The 16,238-nt window shown below is 41.7% G+C and overlaps 1 protein-coding gene across 3 annotated transcripts in view; it reads left to right on the top strand.

Annotated features, from left to right (window-relative positions):
* The window catches only part of GRB10 (growth factor receptor bound protein 10), a 138,901-nt gene that overhangs the window by 108,393 nt on the left and 14,270 nt on the right, over positions 1–16,238 (top strand). For all 3 annotated transcript variants that reach the window (XM_052703513.1, XM_052703515.1, XM_052703514.1), the window contains 5 exons: positions 2,669–2,825; positions 8,012–8,127; positions 10,891–10,965; positions 14,530–14,667; positions 15,280–15,390. In XM_052703513.1, the coding sequence (XP_052559473.1) occupies positions 2,669–2,825; positions 8,012–8,127; positions 10,891–10,965; positions 14,530–14,667; positions 15,280–15,390 (597 nt within the window). The remainder of the gene's footprint in view (positions 1–2,668; positions 2,826–8,011; positions 8,128–10,890; positions 10,966–14,529; positions 14,668–15,279; positions 15,391–16,238) is intronic.

Raw genomic sequence — 16,238 nt, 5'->3', positions numbered from 1 at the left:
TGGGGCCTTTTGTAAATCACTGTTGCAGGCAGTGCTGTTGTATCTTACTGCATTTCTCTGAGGGATGCAGGGCAGAAGTGTCAGGCTAACTTTCTGAACCTCACTGCAAGCTAAGCGATTTCATTATTGCAGTGCTTTTTTCAGAATGAGTTCTGCTTCATTTTCTTTTGTGGATATTAAGTTCCAAATAAATTTTGCAAGTGAAATAATATTTCTGATGGAAGAAGTTTGATTGGGGATCTCTTCATGTCTTTAAGTGATTAAAAAAAAGGAGGGGGGGGGAGGGGAGACATGATAGGGAGTGTGTGAGGATTGGATTGAACCAACTCACTTCAGGACCCCTCTGCTAGTGAAATATTGTTATCTGCCTCTTTTGTTGCTGGAAGTGTCCGAAAGTTTTGAGCCGAATCCTTACTGTGAGTCAGTGGCTCTGCTGTGGCTGCAGGTCATGCTCTGCAGCACTCTGCAGGGCAAGGCATCCTCTTACACTTTGCATCAGCCTCTCTGGGACCTTGGCGGTCTCGCCTCTGCAGAGGGATGGGGTTTCACATCACTCCTCTCTCTTGTCCTCTGTTGTGAGGTTCAGCTCAGGCCGTTCCGTCTGCTGCTGATGGAGTCTTTTATATCCCTGATGTCAGTGGCGATACGCGGCCTTGCGCTGTCCTTGATGGCAAACTCAGCACTATTAATAGTCAGTGATGTTAACTTCTTAATTCCTGCGTGCAGCCTGTCCCTTGGCTTTAAAGGCACCATGATGGAGCACTGCTGCGACCAGCCGTGGCCATAAGTGTGGTGGGGTTTTTGACACAGCTCGGCTCGTATCTGTGCAGTGAGATGCCAGCGTGCTTCCCCAGAGCCCGGTGTCCGGCCGCACGCAGGGCGAGGAGGGATGGCTGGGAGCACGAGGAAGCACGACCTGAGTGGGTCTGAAAGGCAGTGGCAGGTTTCTTCCATTGGCGGTACCCCACCAAGACTTGCCATTCATAGGAGCAGGGTGGTTGTACAGCTTACTCTGGTATGAGAGAGGCACCCTTGATAGAAGAGCTTTCCTCCTGCCTGGAACCGGTCAGCAGCAGGCACTGAGTGCAGCCTCAGCCCCCCAGGCCCAGCAAGGCCTGGTGAGGAGCTGCTTGGGCTGCTTGTGAGGGACAGCACCCGCTGGTGTCCCTGCAGAAAGTAGCAGGGAATTCTTCTCACTCGTACCATTCCTTTTCAGTCGATTGTGACGGGAAAGTAGTCAGTAAAGAAATAGAATTAAATGGGTACTATCGCCTCCTCTTTCCCCGCAAACTGGAGCAACAGCTTTCCGTCTCGCTCGCTGTTGGGTTTGCAGTTTGCCGGCCCGATCAGAGCGCTCTTTTTTAAAGACAACTTTTTGCTGTCCGGGCTGACTCCTCCCTCCAGGCTGCAGCGGCCGCGGGGCTTCCCCTTTGGGCTGCCGGAGGGGTGCCCGCAGGGCGGCGGGCGTGAAAGCGAGTTTCCTTTGTAAGTTTTTTGTTGTTGTTGTATGGGAGGGTGGGGGGGGGGGGGGGGGAGGTTGGGGGGGCGGGAATAATTTGGAAGTCTGATAGTGTGTGGGAAACGATTACATCAGTCGGAGGGAGGGCTAGGATTGGTCTGCGCGGTGTGGTTTGATTCACTACCGCAAAGGTTGCGTGTAACCCTTTGAGCGGAGCTCGGCGGGGCTGCTTCGCTCCGCAGCCCGGGCAGGGAGGCGACAGGTGCTGAGCGGGCAGGGCCCGGCCCGGCCCCGAGGCCGGCAGCAGAGCAAACTCTCTGCCAAGAGGCGATCGGTGTTTAAAATGCCATCTTGTTCTTCCGACTGCTGCCTCTTACGTGCTGCTGAGGTAAGATTTTCCGTCTCGGATTACCCTCTGGGTTTTTGGTAGGTTTGTCTTCTCCGGCCAGAATGCGGCGTTGGAAGCGGGGAGTTCCTCTCCAGCGTCAAGCTGCGGGCTGGTGGGGGACATAATTCCACAGCAAGTGCGTCTGTGTCGTGTCTGAGCAGAACAATGCCAAGAGGAGAGCATCTGTGTAATCCAGGAGGTGGGGAGAAGGTTCCTGACTTGCTCTTTCTCTCTTTTATTATTGGGATGTGTGGGTCAGGCAGGTTTGGTTCCGAAGCACTCGGAATCCAGGATGGAGAAGTCGGGAAAGGAGAGCACTGCGTGTACTGAGCCGCGCGTGGCACTTCCCCGGCACGGCAGCCCAAAGTTAGCAGGGCTCCACAAGCCATTTTCTCCCCAGGGTCCTGGCCTGCCACTCCGCCAGCATCCAGAGGCCTCCAACTGCACGGACGGGAGAACAGCAGGTGCCCACCACGTCTGCCTTCCTGCACCCCAGTGCCCTGCAGGAGCGCTCACTCCCTTCGTTTTTCACATTTCCTTTCCTCGCACAGCCTGATAAAGAACCTGCTGCCGGCTTGCTCCTGTCTATGTGGTCCTATTAACGCTGCTTCATCTTTGTCTGGTGCAGGGAGGCACTGGGGGAGGGGCAGGAGGCCAAGGCCTCGCCACCAGTGCTGCCCAGTGCCACACGCCCACCCGACGTGCCCCTGCTGCAGCTCCCCCAGCCCAGGCACAACGAGGACTCGCTCCGTCCGGCGGCGGCCGTGCGGTTTGCCTCTTTCCAGAGCTGCTGATCTGTAAGTGTACCCTTTATGTTGCAGGATGTAAAAGTCTTTAGTGAAGATGGAACGAGCAAAGTGGTCGAGATTCTAGCAGACATGACAGCCAGGGACCTCTGCCAGCTGCTGGTTTACAAAAGTCATTGTGTGGATGATAACAGCTGGACTCTAGTGGAGCATCACCCTCACCTAGGATTAGGTAGGGAATGGTTAAAGGGGTGGCGTGGTTACCTGGGGACCTGACGGGTGGTTCATGTGAATGCGCTTTCAGCTGGATCGTTTCCTTTCTGCTGCTTTTATTTGTGACATTAGCTGAAGCCACATACGTGCCTTTGTGTATTGCAATTTGTTGTGTTAAGCCTTTCTCTTGTTTCCCATCTTCTATTTTTATTTTAAAAAATAACAGTAACTGCCTAATCCTCACGCTAGAGCTCTGTTGCTACCTTGCTGTGTCTGAAGCTATTGCACATAAACAGCTTAGGCAAATTAAGTCTGATCCATGGAGCTGGTCCTGTGAACAGCTCAGCTCATCACCAGTCAGAGCCCTGGAGAGCACACTCGGTTTCACATGCCCTCAGCAATGCTTATGGAAGCTGGAGCCGGGGTGGGGGGGAGCAGGGGGCTGCCAAACTTGACCTGGGGAAGGAAAAGCAGTGGCACCACCAGGTACATGGGCAGACCCCAGACCAGTGGTGGCATCTGCTCCCCAGGCAGTATTCTCCTGACTGGAATTAAGGTGTCATGGTTACATTTCCAAGAAGGCAACAAGAAGAAAAACTGTGAGAAGTTAAATAACACCACAAATCGGTTTAATTACGCTACCCGAAGGAATCTTGTGTTATTCAGTCTTGCTTTTACTGTTATTTTGTGGCTCTGATGAGTTGCGTGGCTCTGATGCACAGTATGCAACTACATATTGTTCAGATGTGCTGTCTAAAATTCTGCCATAGGACAGTGCTTTAGAAAAGCGTAGCATTTGGAGTATTAGTCGATGTGCTTAATGGTGAGTCTTTTTCTAGAAAATAAAGGAAGACAAACTGTAAGCTGCAGTCAACAGCACTAGGACTGTGACTGCTGTCTGTAGCTAATAGAGTTTTTTAGTTCTAAAAACGTAATTCAGAATCCTTATGAATAAAAAAGAATTTGCTGGAAATACAGTGCCCCATGTTGACATTGCTTAACATAGATTCACTGCTCCACAGAATAGCACTCGAAAAAAGAAAGAAGAAAAAAAGAAAAAAAAGAAGAGGAACGGTTGGATATTCTGATTATTCAGGGATTTTAATTGAGTATCTCTCCTAATATATAAATCTGTGAAAAAATTAACAGGAAGCATTTGTATATGGCTGTGGTATACTTTCAGTTTTGAGGACGTAGGATGAGGTGAAGAATTAAGGTATAAATTACAGAATCTTTATGTCCTCTGCTTCATGTGCCATATGCACACTTGTAACAGCCTTTACAAATGTTGAGTTTTATCAATGCTCATTAAACTACCAGGCTCCCTTTTGCTATATTCCCTTTCCCATCATTGCTGATTACCAAGGTATTGTGTAAACAGAAGCCTTCTCCTTTGTGACCAACATCCTTCTCCTGCCAGATTCATTCAATGATGCCACAATTCAGTGTTTGTGACATCACAATAGCTTCCATGGTGACTAATTGTGCTGTCAAACTCTGGTGTGTGACATCTCTGAATGAAACGGGCAGGAGGCTGATTAGGAAATCAAAAGCTTCTGTTTACACACAAATAACTTGGTAATTAACAATGATGGGAAAAGAGCAAGATACTTATCAGCTGCATTTATATACATTAGAGCCTGCCTGTCTCGGGGCTCTCGCTCTCAGCGGAGCACAAAGGCTGTCCCACAGAAGTAGGGGTGTAGGCGATGACGCCAGCAGCCACCAGACTTTGTCCCCAGGCTCCATAGCTGAAGGCCAGGCAAAGCAGCGCATTGTTTGAGGGCGCGAGGCGAACGTTTCAAGTGTCGAAAAGACACGATACAGAATTTACATGTTTAGTGCTTGAAGGGGTGTGGGCAGAGAAGGGGATAAAAATTCATCTTTTGGGGACCTAAGCGTTCATTGCATTCACCCTCTTGTGGTTGCAGTTTGAGTTCTGCTATGTGGCTGCATACTTTCAGGTTCTTGGTGACCTAAGTGCCTCCCTATGTATGTCAAATACTGTCAGATTAAGGTACTAATCTCCTCACCTCAGGTGAAGATACCAGTAGCTGACCGAAGTTCCATATTTTTCCCTCTAAAATTAAGATAGCACGTCTGATGTAGCAGAAATATGAAGCCATGATGGAAAGGAATTTAGCAGTGTGGAAAGAAAAATGTTTTCAGAGCAGCGAGAATCCTGTGATCTTATATTTCTATAGAAGATACATTGAGATATCTTTGCTGACTTGGAGCTGTAGGTGGCAATCCAGAAGCCCACCAAAGGAAGCAAATTCCTTTCATTTAACATCTTTTTCTTGGGCTTGCCTAGCATTGGTTTCAAAAGAGTTCTGTTTGCAGAACCAGTTCATCTTTTAGTACTGGTCAGACTGAGGACAAGAGTAAATCTTCAGCGCTACCATGTAGTTATCACTATGGTGATCTTCTAGGTCCCAGTTTTTAAGGAGCCTTCCTCTAACTGGTTGCTTTCCACACATATTCAATTGTCTTCCAAACAACATACAAGCTTGCAAATAGCAGCTATTGGATTGCACAGATTATTTTTACTTTCACTGGAGGCAATGGTGGCAATCTATCATGAGACTCGCTTAGATTTGAGATGTGTAAATGATTGCTGCTGCACTTTGCAACTAGTATCTATCTAAAATGCTTTGTGGTCAAGATGTAAGCAGTGTGAAACTTGGTCATGTTATTTCATTTGTATCTGGAAATATATACCTAAGCTCTTCTTAAAATGTGCTGTTCTCCTCGTGCTACTCCAATCTTAACTATCATTAATTTAGGAATAGGATGAGATATCTGTATTAGAAATTAATAGAAATAATAATGCAGAGTTTCATGCATATATTTTTTGTTTACACTTGTATTGAATTTGATTTGCTTTAATGTGAACAAATTAAAAGTGTAACCCACACTGCTTGCTAGAATACAAAAACAGGGTGGGCTTTTTCACACTAATTATGGGACATGCCTTTGTGTTGTTCAGTATGGAATCTGACTAATGTTCCCACCTTGTGTCAGTTCCACACTTCTGTATATGTCTAGTTGGTAATGGAGGGCAGTTTGGAGGAAAAAAAGAAGTATGTTCTGTCCCTCCAGCACCTGCTTAGAGGAGACTGAGTCAATCCTATCTGATAAGGAAAGAGATATTTCTGGTCACTTTTGCTGCAATGACACTTGAAGACAAACTGACCTGTTGAACTTAACAGGCTGACATCTGCGCTTCTGGTTTTGTAGAAGAAAGCTCAAAGCAGGGCTGAAGTTTAGTTGCTGGCATATCAAATGGCATTCCATACCACTTGTACTAACCTAGTGCAAATTGCCCAGGATTTTCCAAGCGGCCAACCCAGACTAACTTCCTTTCACAGATTTGACCTATGAATGCCAAACTGACAACTGTTCTTCTGTTCTGCAGAAGAAAGGAGACATGGTTTGTCCTTGCCTTTAGGCAAGTCTACAGTGTGTTAGGAAAGCAAAGATCACAACTTTGAGAGGTAACAGAAGCATCCAGCAGTAAAGCATTTCTTTTGGGGTTCATACTGTGATGAAGATTACTATCAATATAACTTAGCAAATTTTTGGAGAAAAAAAAAAACAAACAAAAACAAACAAACAAAAAAACAACAGAAAGACCATCCACCCTCAAAGTCCCATCATTTTCCTCATGGTGTGAAGAGAGGAGATTGACCTAAGGGGTTTTCTCAAACCATGACAACAGCAATAAATCAGTGGCAATATTTGAAACTTCACCTGTGAAGCCTCTAGATAACGTAGAGGGATTCAGATGATGAGGACTCTGGTAGTATGAAATGTCATTAAGTTATATCATTGGTAGTGTTCCAGTGTACAGTAGTCAAAGAACTGTCCCTAAAAGTGGTGTTGTGGCTAATGCATTAGGAAGCAGCTCTTAATGTAAAAGCCACCCAATGTGGAAAATTTTCAGTGTTGAAATGTAATCTGTAGCAAAGCTGGACATTGCAAAAGCATGGCAAATTCTGAGTTCATCAATGAGATGGTGATGACTGACAGTCTAAGTGCAGATGAAAGACAATGGGATCATTCAGGGAGGAGTTAAATTTTCAAAGAACTTAGCGTCATTATGCCAGCTCAGATAATTCAAGTGACATTCAAGAACGTGCTGCTTTTTGAGATACCAGTTGCTTTATATCCAGAATATTCCCCAGGTGAACCTGGGGGGCTGGCAGGCATTTCTGATTGTGAGAATGCAGGATGCAGGAATATGAAGTGGGGAAGGGGCTACCCAAACTTTTTTGGTCAGCCAGTGATGTGATTTGGATAGAGCTAAGTGAAAGTCACTTTTTGTTTGATCTCACTTTTTATTCCCTATTATATATGAGAGGAAAATACTGGCTATGAGACTTTTGAAGAACATTACGTATTTTCTTAGAAACTTTTGAAGATTTGCCAAGATAATGATTTCATTTAGTAGTGTACACTTAGGCCAGTTGCCCTCTTTTGAGTTACTGCTTTCACTGAATTGGATTTGTTAAGCTATCTGATCATGCTTTGATGTGTCATTCTTTTGACCAAAGAAATAGTGGTTATGGGGAGTTACCTTGTAACCAAATGTAGAGCAGAAAATTGCCCTGTCATGTGTACAAAACATTTGTCTCTGTCAGTATTCTTGTAAAGTAGATCCTGTGACCTTTTTCATAATAAACCCCATTGTCTAGCATCTACAATAAAGGCCTGAAGTTCACCTTGAAATGAACTATTTTAATAGAGCGTAGTCAAATAAGACACTGTATTTCCACTATAGTTCAAGACCTAACAGTGGCCTTTTCACAATTTTTTCCCCCTTAAATCTTTCCATGTTTCCAGTTCCACAGCAAATAGAAAAAAAAACAAGGCAGAGATTAGTGTGTATTATTTAAGCTACTGACAGACAGTGAGGCACACAAAAAAATCTTGTTTCTTCTTTTCTCAGAAGTCCATTCTTGTGTAGCCCCAGCAAAAGATATTTTTAACAAACTCTGCCATGTAACATTAAACTTTGTAATGCTTAAGCCCTAGTTCCTTTAAAACCTCATGACAGTATAATTTGAGAGCTATAAAATGCTTTGTTAACTTCAATAAAGATAATGGAATTATACTAAGTTGCTTTCACTAATATTCTCTGGAAGTTGATTTTGCTGCTGCTTCTCGTTGGTTGTGTGTTAATATTGTGTTCTTTTTCCACAGAGAGATGCTTGGAAGATCATGAGCTCATAGTTCAAGTTGAGTCCACAATGGGAAGTGAAAGTAAATTTTTGTTCAGGAAGAATTATGCAAAATATGAATTTTTCAAAAATCCCATGGTGAGTCTTTCTACTTCATTGTTTGTACCACAGAGGAGGATGGGTTGCAGTAACAGTGATGGGCACTGCTAGGTCTTAGAAGATCTATTTAAAAAAGAAAAAAGCGCAACAAAACCAAACAGAAATCTTTCCAAAGAAATTGTAAGTGATGTTTATATTCCTTGTATTCTATTCCCAGCCTAAAAGCCTCAACTGTTTTTCTATATTGAGGCTTTATATACTTGTTTAAAAATCACCGTTGCTGTGTTGGAGTGTGACCAACACAGAAAAATCTTTATTGATTCAAGAAAAACAAGCAAATTTTCTCATTCTTTCCCAAAGTTCCTTGATTTGATGCAAGTTGATCAAATAGTATACAGTATCAAGTTTTTAATTTCTGAGAGTAGTACTAAAAAAATCTCTTTGTAACCCCTTGTTATGTACAAGGAATTTACGATTCTTCATGATATATATATGTTGAATGTTGTCTCCCATGTGGCTGTGCCTTACTAGTGTGCTCTGTCTTTGCTACTCGTTGAAACTCACCCTTTCCATGCCCTCATGTTTATCCATGTTAGAAAAGTAAGTGGTATATCATAACTGTGTGTAACACTGCTCTTATCATGCCCTTAGAATGATGTAATTTTCAACTGTCTGTAGTGTAGTTGCTTATTTGGGAATTACTTCTCAGATTTTATCTGAACAGTTAAGTGGGAGCAGGCAAGTGACGTGAACCTAAGTCAGTTGGTGCAGCTCATCTAAACTGCTGAAGGGAGGGCAAAGTGAAGAAGGTTTAGATTACAACAGATTTTGTGTCAGTCTGGTATTTCTGGTGCCAGAAGCGAAAAGATACCTGAGGTCACATGAAAACTCATTGCAGAAGTTATTGCAGGTGAGAAATGAATTTCCTTTCTCAAAGGACAGTCAGGCACAACTGCTGCATCCTCACATATGTTCCTCCACACGCGTTTGTCGTTTCTTAGTGCTTGCTTTGGAGCTCATGACTTGATTTACTGCTTGAAACCTTCTTGCACACAAAATGTTTGTAATTTTGCGCTTCTGTTGAACTTCCCATCTGATAACCAGTGAACACCTGAGTGTTCATTGTAAATGTTCAGTGTAAAACACATGAGTGTTTCACGGAACGTTTGGTATCGTAAGAGCTAGCACATAGTTTAATGTGGTGTGCTTTAATTAATAACAGAGTAGGAGAGTAAGACGCAGAATGCTTGGCATTCAGTCCCAGACTCTTGCAATCTGAGAATAAATCATTCTTTTGGTTGAAGAATGCAAACGCTTCCTATCCATTGCATTAGCTATTGCCATATGGCACTGTTTCTTCTCAAAGAAGCTGGTAAATGTTAGCTTTCATAATTCATTGTGCAACCTACCTGGCAGAAGGGTGATTTCTCTTCAGTGCTTCTCTTTATGCCTTAAAGACTGAAATCTATATTGCCTGAAGAGTGGTAATGTTTTCAACTAGAACATTTTTTGTTGTTATTCATCGTGTTGTAGTCATTGTTTTATTTCAGGCATTTCTGCATGTCTTCGTGCTTGAAATAATGTTGAAATATTTCAAGACTGATTTAACGGAATTGTACTGAATTACATGAGCACTTTTAAACATGGTAAAAGAAAAGGAGAACTGAAGGAAAAAAATGTAAATCAAGTAATCTGTTTAGCAAGGAGCTGTTTGACTTTTGTGATGTAAAGATTCAGCATGAATGAGATATTGTGAAGAAGGGCTGAAAATTAAAATGTCTGCAGAAGCACCTTGTTTTTGTGTTAGGCAATATTTGCTTTGTGATGACAGGATGGGGGAGAAGAGAACAGACGCTTACTTTGACATTATTCAAATGTAGCATGTGAAACAGGGAATGTGACATCAGTCAGAATCGTTGCACTTGTCCTTTTTAAGTTTTCAGTATTTCATTTCCTAGAACACACAGCTGACTGGTCGTTACAAGAAAAAATAGTGGGCTGTGTTATATCATCCTGAACTGCAAATAGATATAGGGGTAGGTTTTCCAAAAGATGGATTGAAAAGTTTGAAGTCCTGAATGTAAACTCATTGTTGAACAACCAACTGAAAGCATCAACAGTCACACATAAGCCTTGAATGGCAACTCATGTGGAGTGTTCTGATGGAATTGAGCAAGTTTTAGGTCGGACAGATGCAATGCCAAAGAACTATAATTTGGATAAAAGGAGAGTACTATTGAAGGTAAAAGTACTTACTGGAGATTCTGCAGCATTTCCACATGAGATTTCTTTTAATGCATTTTCATCCTGTTTGGCTCTGCAAGTTAGAGATATCCTTTTATTTCTCCTGTTCTGCATGCAAGTGGAGTTACAGAGAGTTTGTGATAGCCTTCCTGGATAGAGAGGTAAACACTGAAATTCAGTGGCAAAATGTGCAATAAACAAGAGCTGTTGAGTACCCAACCTGCAGGGTCATTTTTCCTGTCCCTCCCTAGAAAGTAGAGGCCTTTAAAGCCTTCAGGAGAAGAGGAAGCATTGGGAAAATGAACTTAGGAAGTACTGTGTACAAGATGTTTAAAAATCTAGATTCTGTCTGCATGGCCTCATGGCTTACAGCTTTGGTGACCAGAAGGGAGGAAAGAATGGCACTTAAAAGCCCTAGTGTTACTTTGTGTGAAAAGAGATCTCCAAGTTGATTTAAGAATGATAGTTTGATAAAATTATGACTGGAACAAAATTTCACTGATTCTATATAAAAGTGTTCAAATATAGTATGACTTACATTTGTTTTCTTGTGTTTAGAATTTCTTTCCAGAGCAGATGGTTGCCTGGTGCCAACAAACAAATGGCAGTATTCCACAGTCACAACTTTTGCAGGTACTGGAAGTTATCTGTGTGCACAAGGTTTTGGAACTGTAGGGGAGAGGTTAGGGGAAAGGGGAGGGGGAATTTAAAGGTCTAGAAATGGCTGGCTGGGGAAAGACTGCTTAGTTAGCAGGTATTATGAATGTTGGACCTGACAAAGAGCTAACTCATTGGCTTTGAAATGTAAGGTACAAACACAAAGTATTTGTAGCTGTATTCATAAGTATTTGTTCCATGGTTATTGAGCTTTCTCAGGTAAATGCTCTGTGGGTACCCAGAAGCAGCTGCCTCTGTGTGTTACTGTCACAAAAGGACTTACTTTCTCTCCTTCTCTAATGTTTTTGTGCTAGTAGCTGCTACCCCCCTTGCTGACTTCTGTCAGTAGTTCAGATAGAAGTCCTAGATTATGCTTTGGGTTCCTAATCCTAACACACCGAGTATTTTTAAAGTAACCAAAAATATTTTAAAGTAACCAAAGTGCATGCAGATAATTACAGAAAACTAGGTGTATTATTTGCAAAGTTACCCCACATAAAGCTTCCCAGCCCAAATTACAGGTGTGTGTACCCTGTGTGTTGTTAGAGTTCTGTAATCTGGGTGGCAGTGACTTGTATGTGCCCTGAATTTTTACTGAAGTTTTGATGTCACTGTACATTTTCTTGCTTGCTCATGAAGTAGCTGTGGTGCAGTCAGTTAATCTTTGAGGACGATGCAGAAGGGCCACCACCCTGACCTGCAGCTTGTTCACTTAAACTTTACGTTTAAGCACGCTATGCTAAACCCTCTGGTCAAATCTTTTTCACTTTAAGTCATTTTCTCAAACAGGAGACATTTAACTCACAGGTGTGTTGAAGCCAAATTAAAACACACTGTTAAATAATACCATATTCAGTGTGTAAGACAGTGGTGCCTGAAAGACGTGAATAACATGTACCATGAATAACATGGGAAAATTATAAAGCAGAAGGCTCAAGTATATGAACAAAGTACAAATAACTGCTGATTTCTGTCATTTTGCACATGTGCAAATTCACATTGACCACTCGGTAAAACTGAATTTTCCACTCGCTTTTGAACTAGTTTGCTCATTTTGACCTCTAACCACTTTAAAATCTAATAAATAATGGTTCCATTTTCACCAAAAAGAGCTTGATGCACTAACATGCATTTCTGGGGGAAACAAAAAGACAGTTTCTGTAATTAAAAATGAAATTCACATGCAACAAAGTCAAATGTCCTTGTGTCAACTTTGCACTCGTACTTCTCTAATTAGGACCCAGCTTTTCATGGCGCACTAAATACTTCTAGAGCAGGAACTTCTCCTTCATGTTGCCACGCAAGTACTTCATGGCCTACTTATTCAGTCTGGGTAATCTGCAGGGATGTGTCCCACACAGAGAGAAAGCACTCTCAATGGGCAAGCACTCTTTCCAGTGCTTTATCTCGTGGTAATCAGGAACCCAAACTGGTTGGAGTAGAAGTGAATACACCTTGGATTCTTCAGCAGTGTTAAGTGTGGAATCAAGTTTGCTCGTTAGGATGAGAAGAAGGACTGATTAAAAGAGCAAGAAATTTTGGAAAGTTTGGAGCCTAGTGCAATTTCATAGGAAAACTGTACAACACTGTGAAATAGGAGAGTTGATTCCATGAAGGTTCAGTTAGGTGCCGTCCTGGAAAAGAGCTGACTCATGGGGATTAACAGTGCAAGAGAGTTGGGCAGAGAGCATGGATACATACTCTTTAATTTGTTGTACAACTGTAAAAATAAATCTTACTTAACGCATTTATATTAAATATCCCTTTGCTTTTAGAAACAAACATGCAACTGCTGTTCATAATTTCAGTGACTGCTGTAATTTGTTGGAGGTAAACTTCCTGCAATCTAGTAGTCATTAAGCATGTTGCATCCAAGACTACCTCAAACATGCACTGGTTTGTTAGTTACACAGAGTATAGCAAAGAAATGAAGCATCATGTCAGAATATCATGTGCAGCTTTAAGAGTTATTATTTCTAGTCTTAACAATAGCATTAATAATGGTGGGATCTGTTTTCTCTGATGTTAGGCTTGCTCAGATATACAAAAATCTTGCATCTTAGTTTACTTTTGGTTTTATCTACCTGGACTATAGCTTAGCTGCCTTTGAGAGAATATTGCCTTCCTTTGGTCTCTAATTTCCAGAGCTGGGAAGTAAATTTATACTATAAACAGCAAGACATTTGACTATGCTTTTCTAGTCTGTTAGATAAGATGTTGGGAGGGAAATAAAAAATGAGTAAATTTTAATGCAACTAAAAATTCTAACAAATGGCAGTGGTTTTTGGTTTGTTTTCTGTGAGCACTGTCTACCAAATAACACCAAAATACAACATTTCAGAGGTATCTAGACCAACAGGTTTTATGAATTTTTCTTCCTATTACATGAATTTATTAAGAGTTTGGCATTTAAATTACTTACCAAGCTCTCTGTCATTTAAAAATCTAGCCCACTGTAGTAAAGGAACAATCCATCAACTGGCTAACCATAGTTAATACTTCCTTCCTTTGACATACGGCAAAAGAAATGATTCCATATGTGGTCCCTCTAATTATGCCAAGAACGTAACTTAAATACTTCTGGATCTGGAGGTGTAGTATCATTGCTGACATTTATTTTACTGCTCTGAGTTTCTATCTGAGTTATGTACTCTGTTGTCACAGAATCACAGAATTGCAGGGGTTGGGAGGGGCCTCGGGAAGTGATTGAGTCCAATCCCTGAGGCCTGTCATATGTCTTGCCCTGGGACAGGTGCATGTATGCTGTACGGGACTTTGGTATGGGGAAGCCTGCAGTAGGCTGTTCCCACTCTGAAACTTTGGATGAAGTTGCAGATTTTGGCCAATGTTTCCAAGTTAGATTAGTTGGCTGAATTGTATGGACGGGCTATTACTTTCTTTAAATAATGAATATGCTTACTTTAGGTCCTTTCAGGTCAAGCACAAGTAGAATGAGGATGCAGAGAAGGATTTAGTCATGAACCTGAATTGACTTTTTTTACCACACTATAGATAAACCTGCTGTATAATAAACACTGAGATTCTGCTTCAGAAACATACATTCAGAAACACAAACTTCGTAATTAAGGCTCCTGCTTCACATCTGCATTCAAACCAGTCCAGCTGTAGCTGCCAGTGGCTGTTGCTGTTCTGTGCCCCTGGCCGTGTTGCCAAATTGCCTCCAGTTGAAACTGTGTGGAGACTGGATGTCTTGGCACATTTCATTTATCTGTCAAGACATGAGCTATTCTGGATTGGGGAGGGTTTGAACAGTAGTTCATTGGGCTTTGCATCACTAAGGCTGCTAGTCATGGCACAAAGGAAATGGCAGAAAGTTAGCCAGGTAGATGTGATAGGAGAAGGAATGCCCATCTTGGCTGTAAAACAGTTAAAACATGTAGGTCAATTTAAGCATACAGTGAAACAATGCCCAAAGTCAGTGAAGTGACTTGCAATTTGCCTGTCTTTTCTGCAAAGAAAAATGTTGATTTTATGATAAATGCTTAGGACAGTTATCACTTATGTTTTCATCTCCAACAGAACTTTCTAAACTCCAGTAGCTGTCCTGAAATACAAGGTTTCTTGCATGTGAAGGAGCTGGGTAGGAAATCATGGAAGAAATTGTATGTGTGTTTGAGGAGATCAGGACTTTATTGTTCTACAAAAGGAACTTCAAAGGTAAGATTAAAAAAAGAAGTTGCAACTACTAGCATGTGATTTTCTTATTTTACAGTGGATTTTTTTTTTTTTGCTTTTTTTTTTTTAGTATTTGCACAAAGTGTTTCCCTTTTTATTGCATAGAAAAGGATAAGCAAACCATGATCAAATGAAAACAAGTCTTGGGCTCAGTTTATGACAGTGGCTTTGTAACTGTGTTACATAACAAAACCAACCTAGCCAGACAACACAATTGTGATTGCTGAAGTCACCTTAACAAGGTTAGCAAGAAAAATCCTACTTTTCAAACATGTTGTTGATTAATCTATTTTAAATGCTACTTCAAAAAATATTTTGCATTATCTTATTTTCAGAGTTTCCAGAAGCAATGAAATAGGCTATGCCATTTTCAATTCAGTGCATTGGAATAAATACTTTGTCAACTTCTATGAAGCACCTTAGGCTAGTAGGCTGGTAATTGCAGCATGCAATGTCCACTTCAGGCTGTCTGAGAGGAGCAAAGTGTTCACATACTGCCCTCTGTTGGATGTTGGTCTTTCAAGATTGCAGAGCTTGCAGCAAGGTGTTCCAGAAGGTTATTCTTACATGTTCTAAAACACATTACTCCTGCAGGAGCCAAGACATTTGCAATTGTTGGCTGACCTAGAAGACAGCAATATCTTCTCATTGATAGCAGGCAAGAAGTTGTACAATGCACCTGCCGAGTATGGATTTTGTATAAAGGTAAATCTCACAAAGTTCTTTCAGAATACAAGATGGTGACAGTAGCTCAGCGTCCTGCCAGCTAAATGGGTTTGTATGTAAAAGTCAGCAAGTATTCCTGTCAGGAAAACCTGATCTTGAAAGTCTTTTGTTTGGCAGACGTTCTATGAATCTTGCCATCATTTTATGTGACATTTTTAACACTTTGTCTGTTGCTTCTTTGGATTGGGAAATTTCTGTGCAGGATCAGCTCAGTGCTGAAGCATGGTGTGCCTGTGAGGTGGCCTTGGTTCACCTTACACATGAAATCATTTTTTTCTAGTACTGTGATGAAACAGGAAAGATTCTCTGGATAGTGAGCACCAGAACTGTGTAGCAGCAAAGATCAAACTGTGATCTTGTGTAACTGTACCATAATTATGGGCCAGAGGTTTGCATTTATTTCAAGTGAAAGATTGTCATGGAAGATGGAAATACAAATAAGCAGTTGCCCTTAAGGATTCTAAAACTGTTGTGCTGATGGATAGGATTGCATTTTTGGCAAGAATAACCAAAACAGTTCAGAAGCGTTCTTAGCATTTAGAATTATTAATACTGCTTCCTTTAGAGATACTCATTCTCTAGCACATGCATATACTTGTACAACTTATTCTTATAGAGGAAGAAGAGTAAGGCATAGCAGCATAAGCTGTCTTTTTCCTCATCGGATTGCATCCAGAGTTGTCCCTTTTATGTGCTGCCACTGAAATGTCAGTAAAAAGTACTTCAAAGCTCCATCTCATTTTCTGTCAAGAAAATATGGATGGGAGCTGGTTTTATTGACAGAAATGAAGTCATCTCCTTCCTAGCAACTGTTCTGGAGCTAGTCT

Source organism: Tympanuchus pallidicinctus, unplaced genomic scaffold (assembly GCF_026119805.1).
Source record: "Tympanuchus pallidicinctus isolate F22 unplaced genomic scaffold, pur_lepc_1.0 scaffold5, whole genome shotgun sequence".
Taxonomy (NCBI): Eukaryota; Metazoa; Chordata; class Aves; order Galliformes; family Phasianidae; genus Tympanuchus; species Tympanuchus pallidicinctus.
The sequence above is the reverse complement of the archived record's forward strand: the minus strand, read 5'-3'. Positions and strand labels throughout refer to the sequence as shown.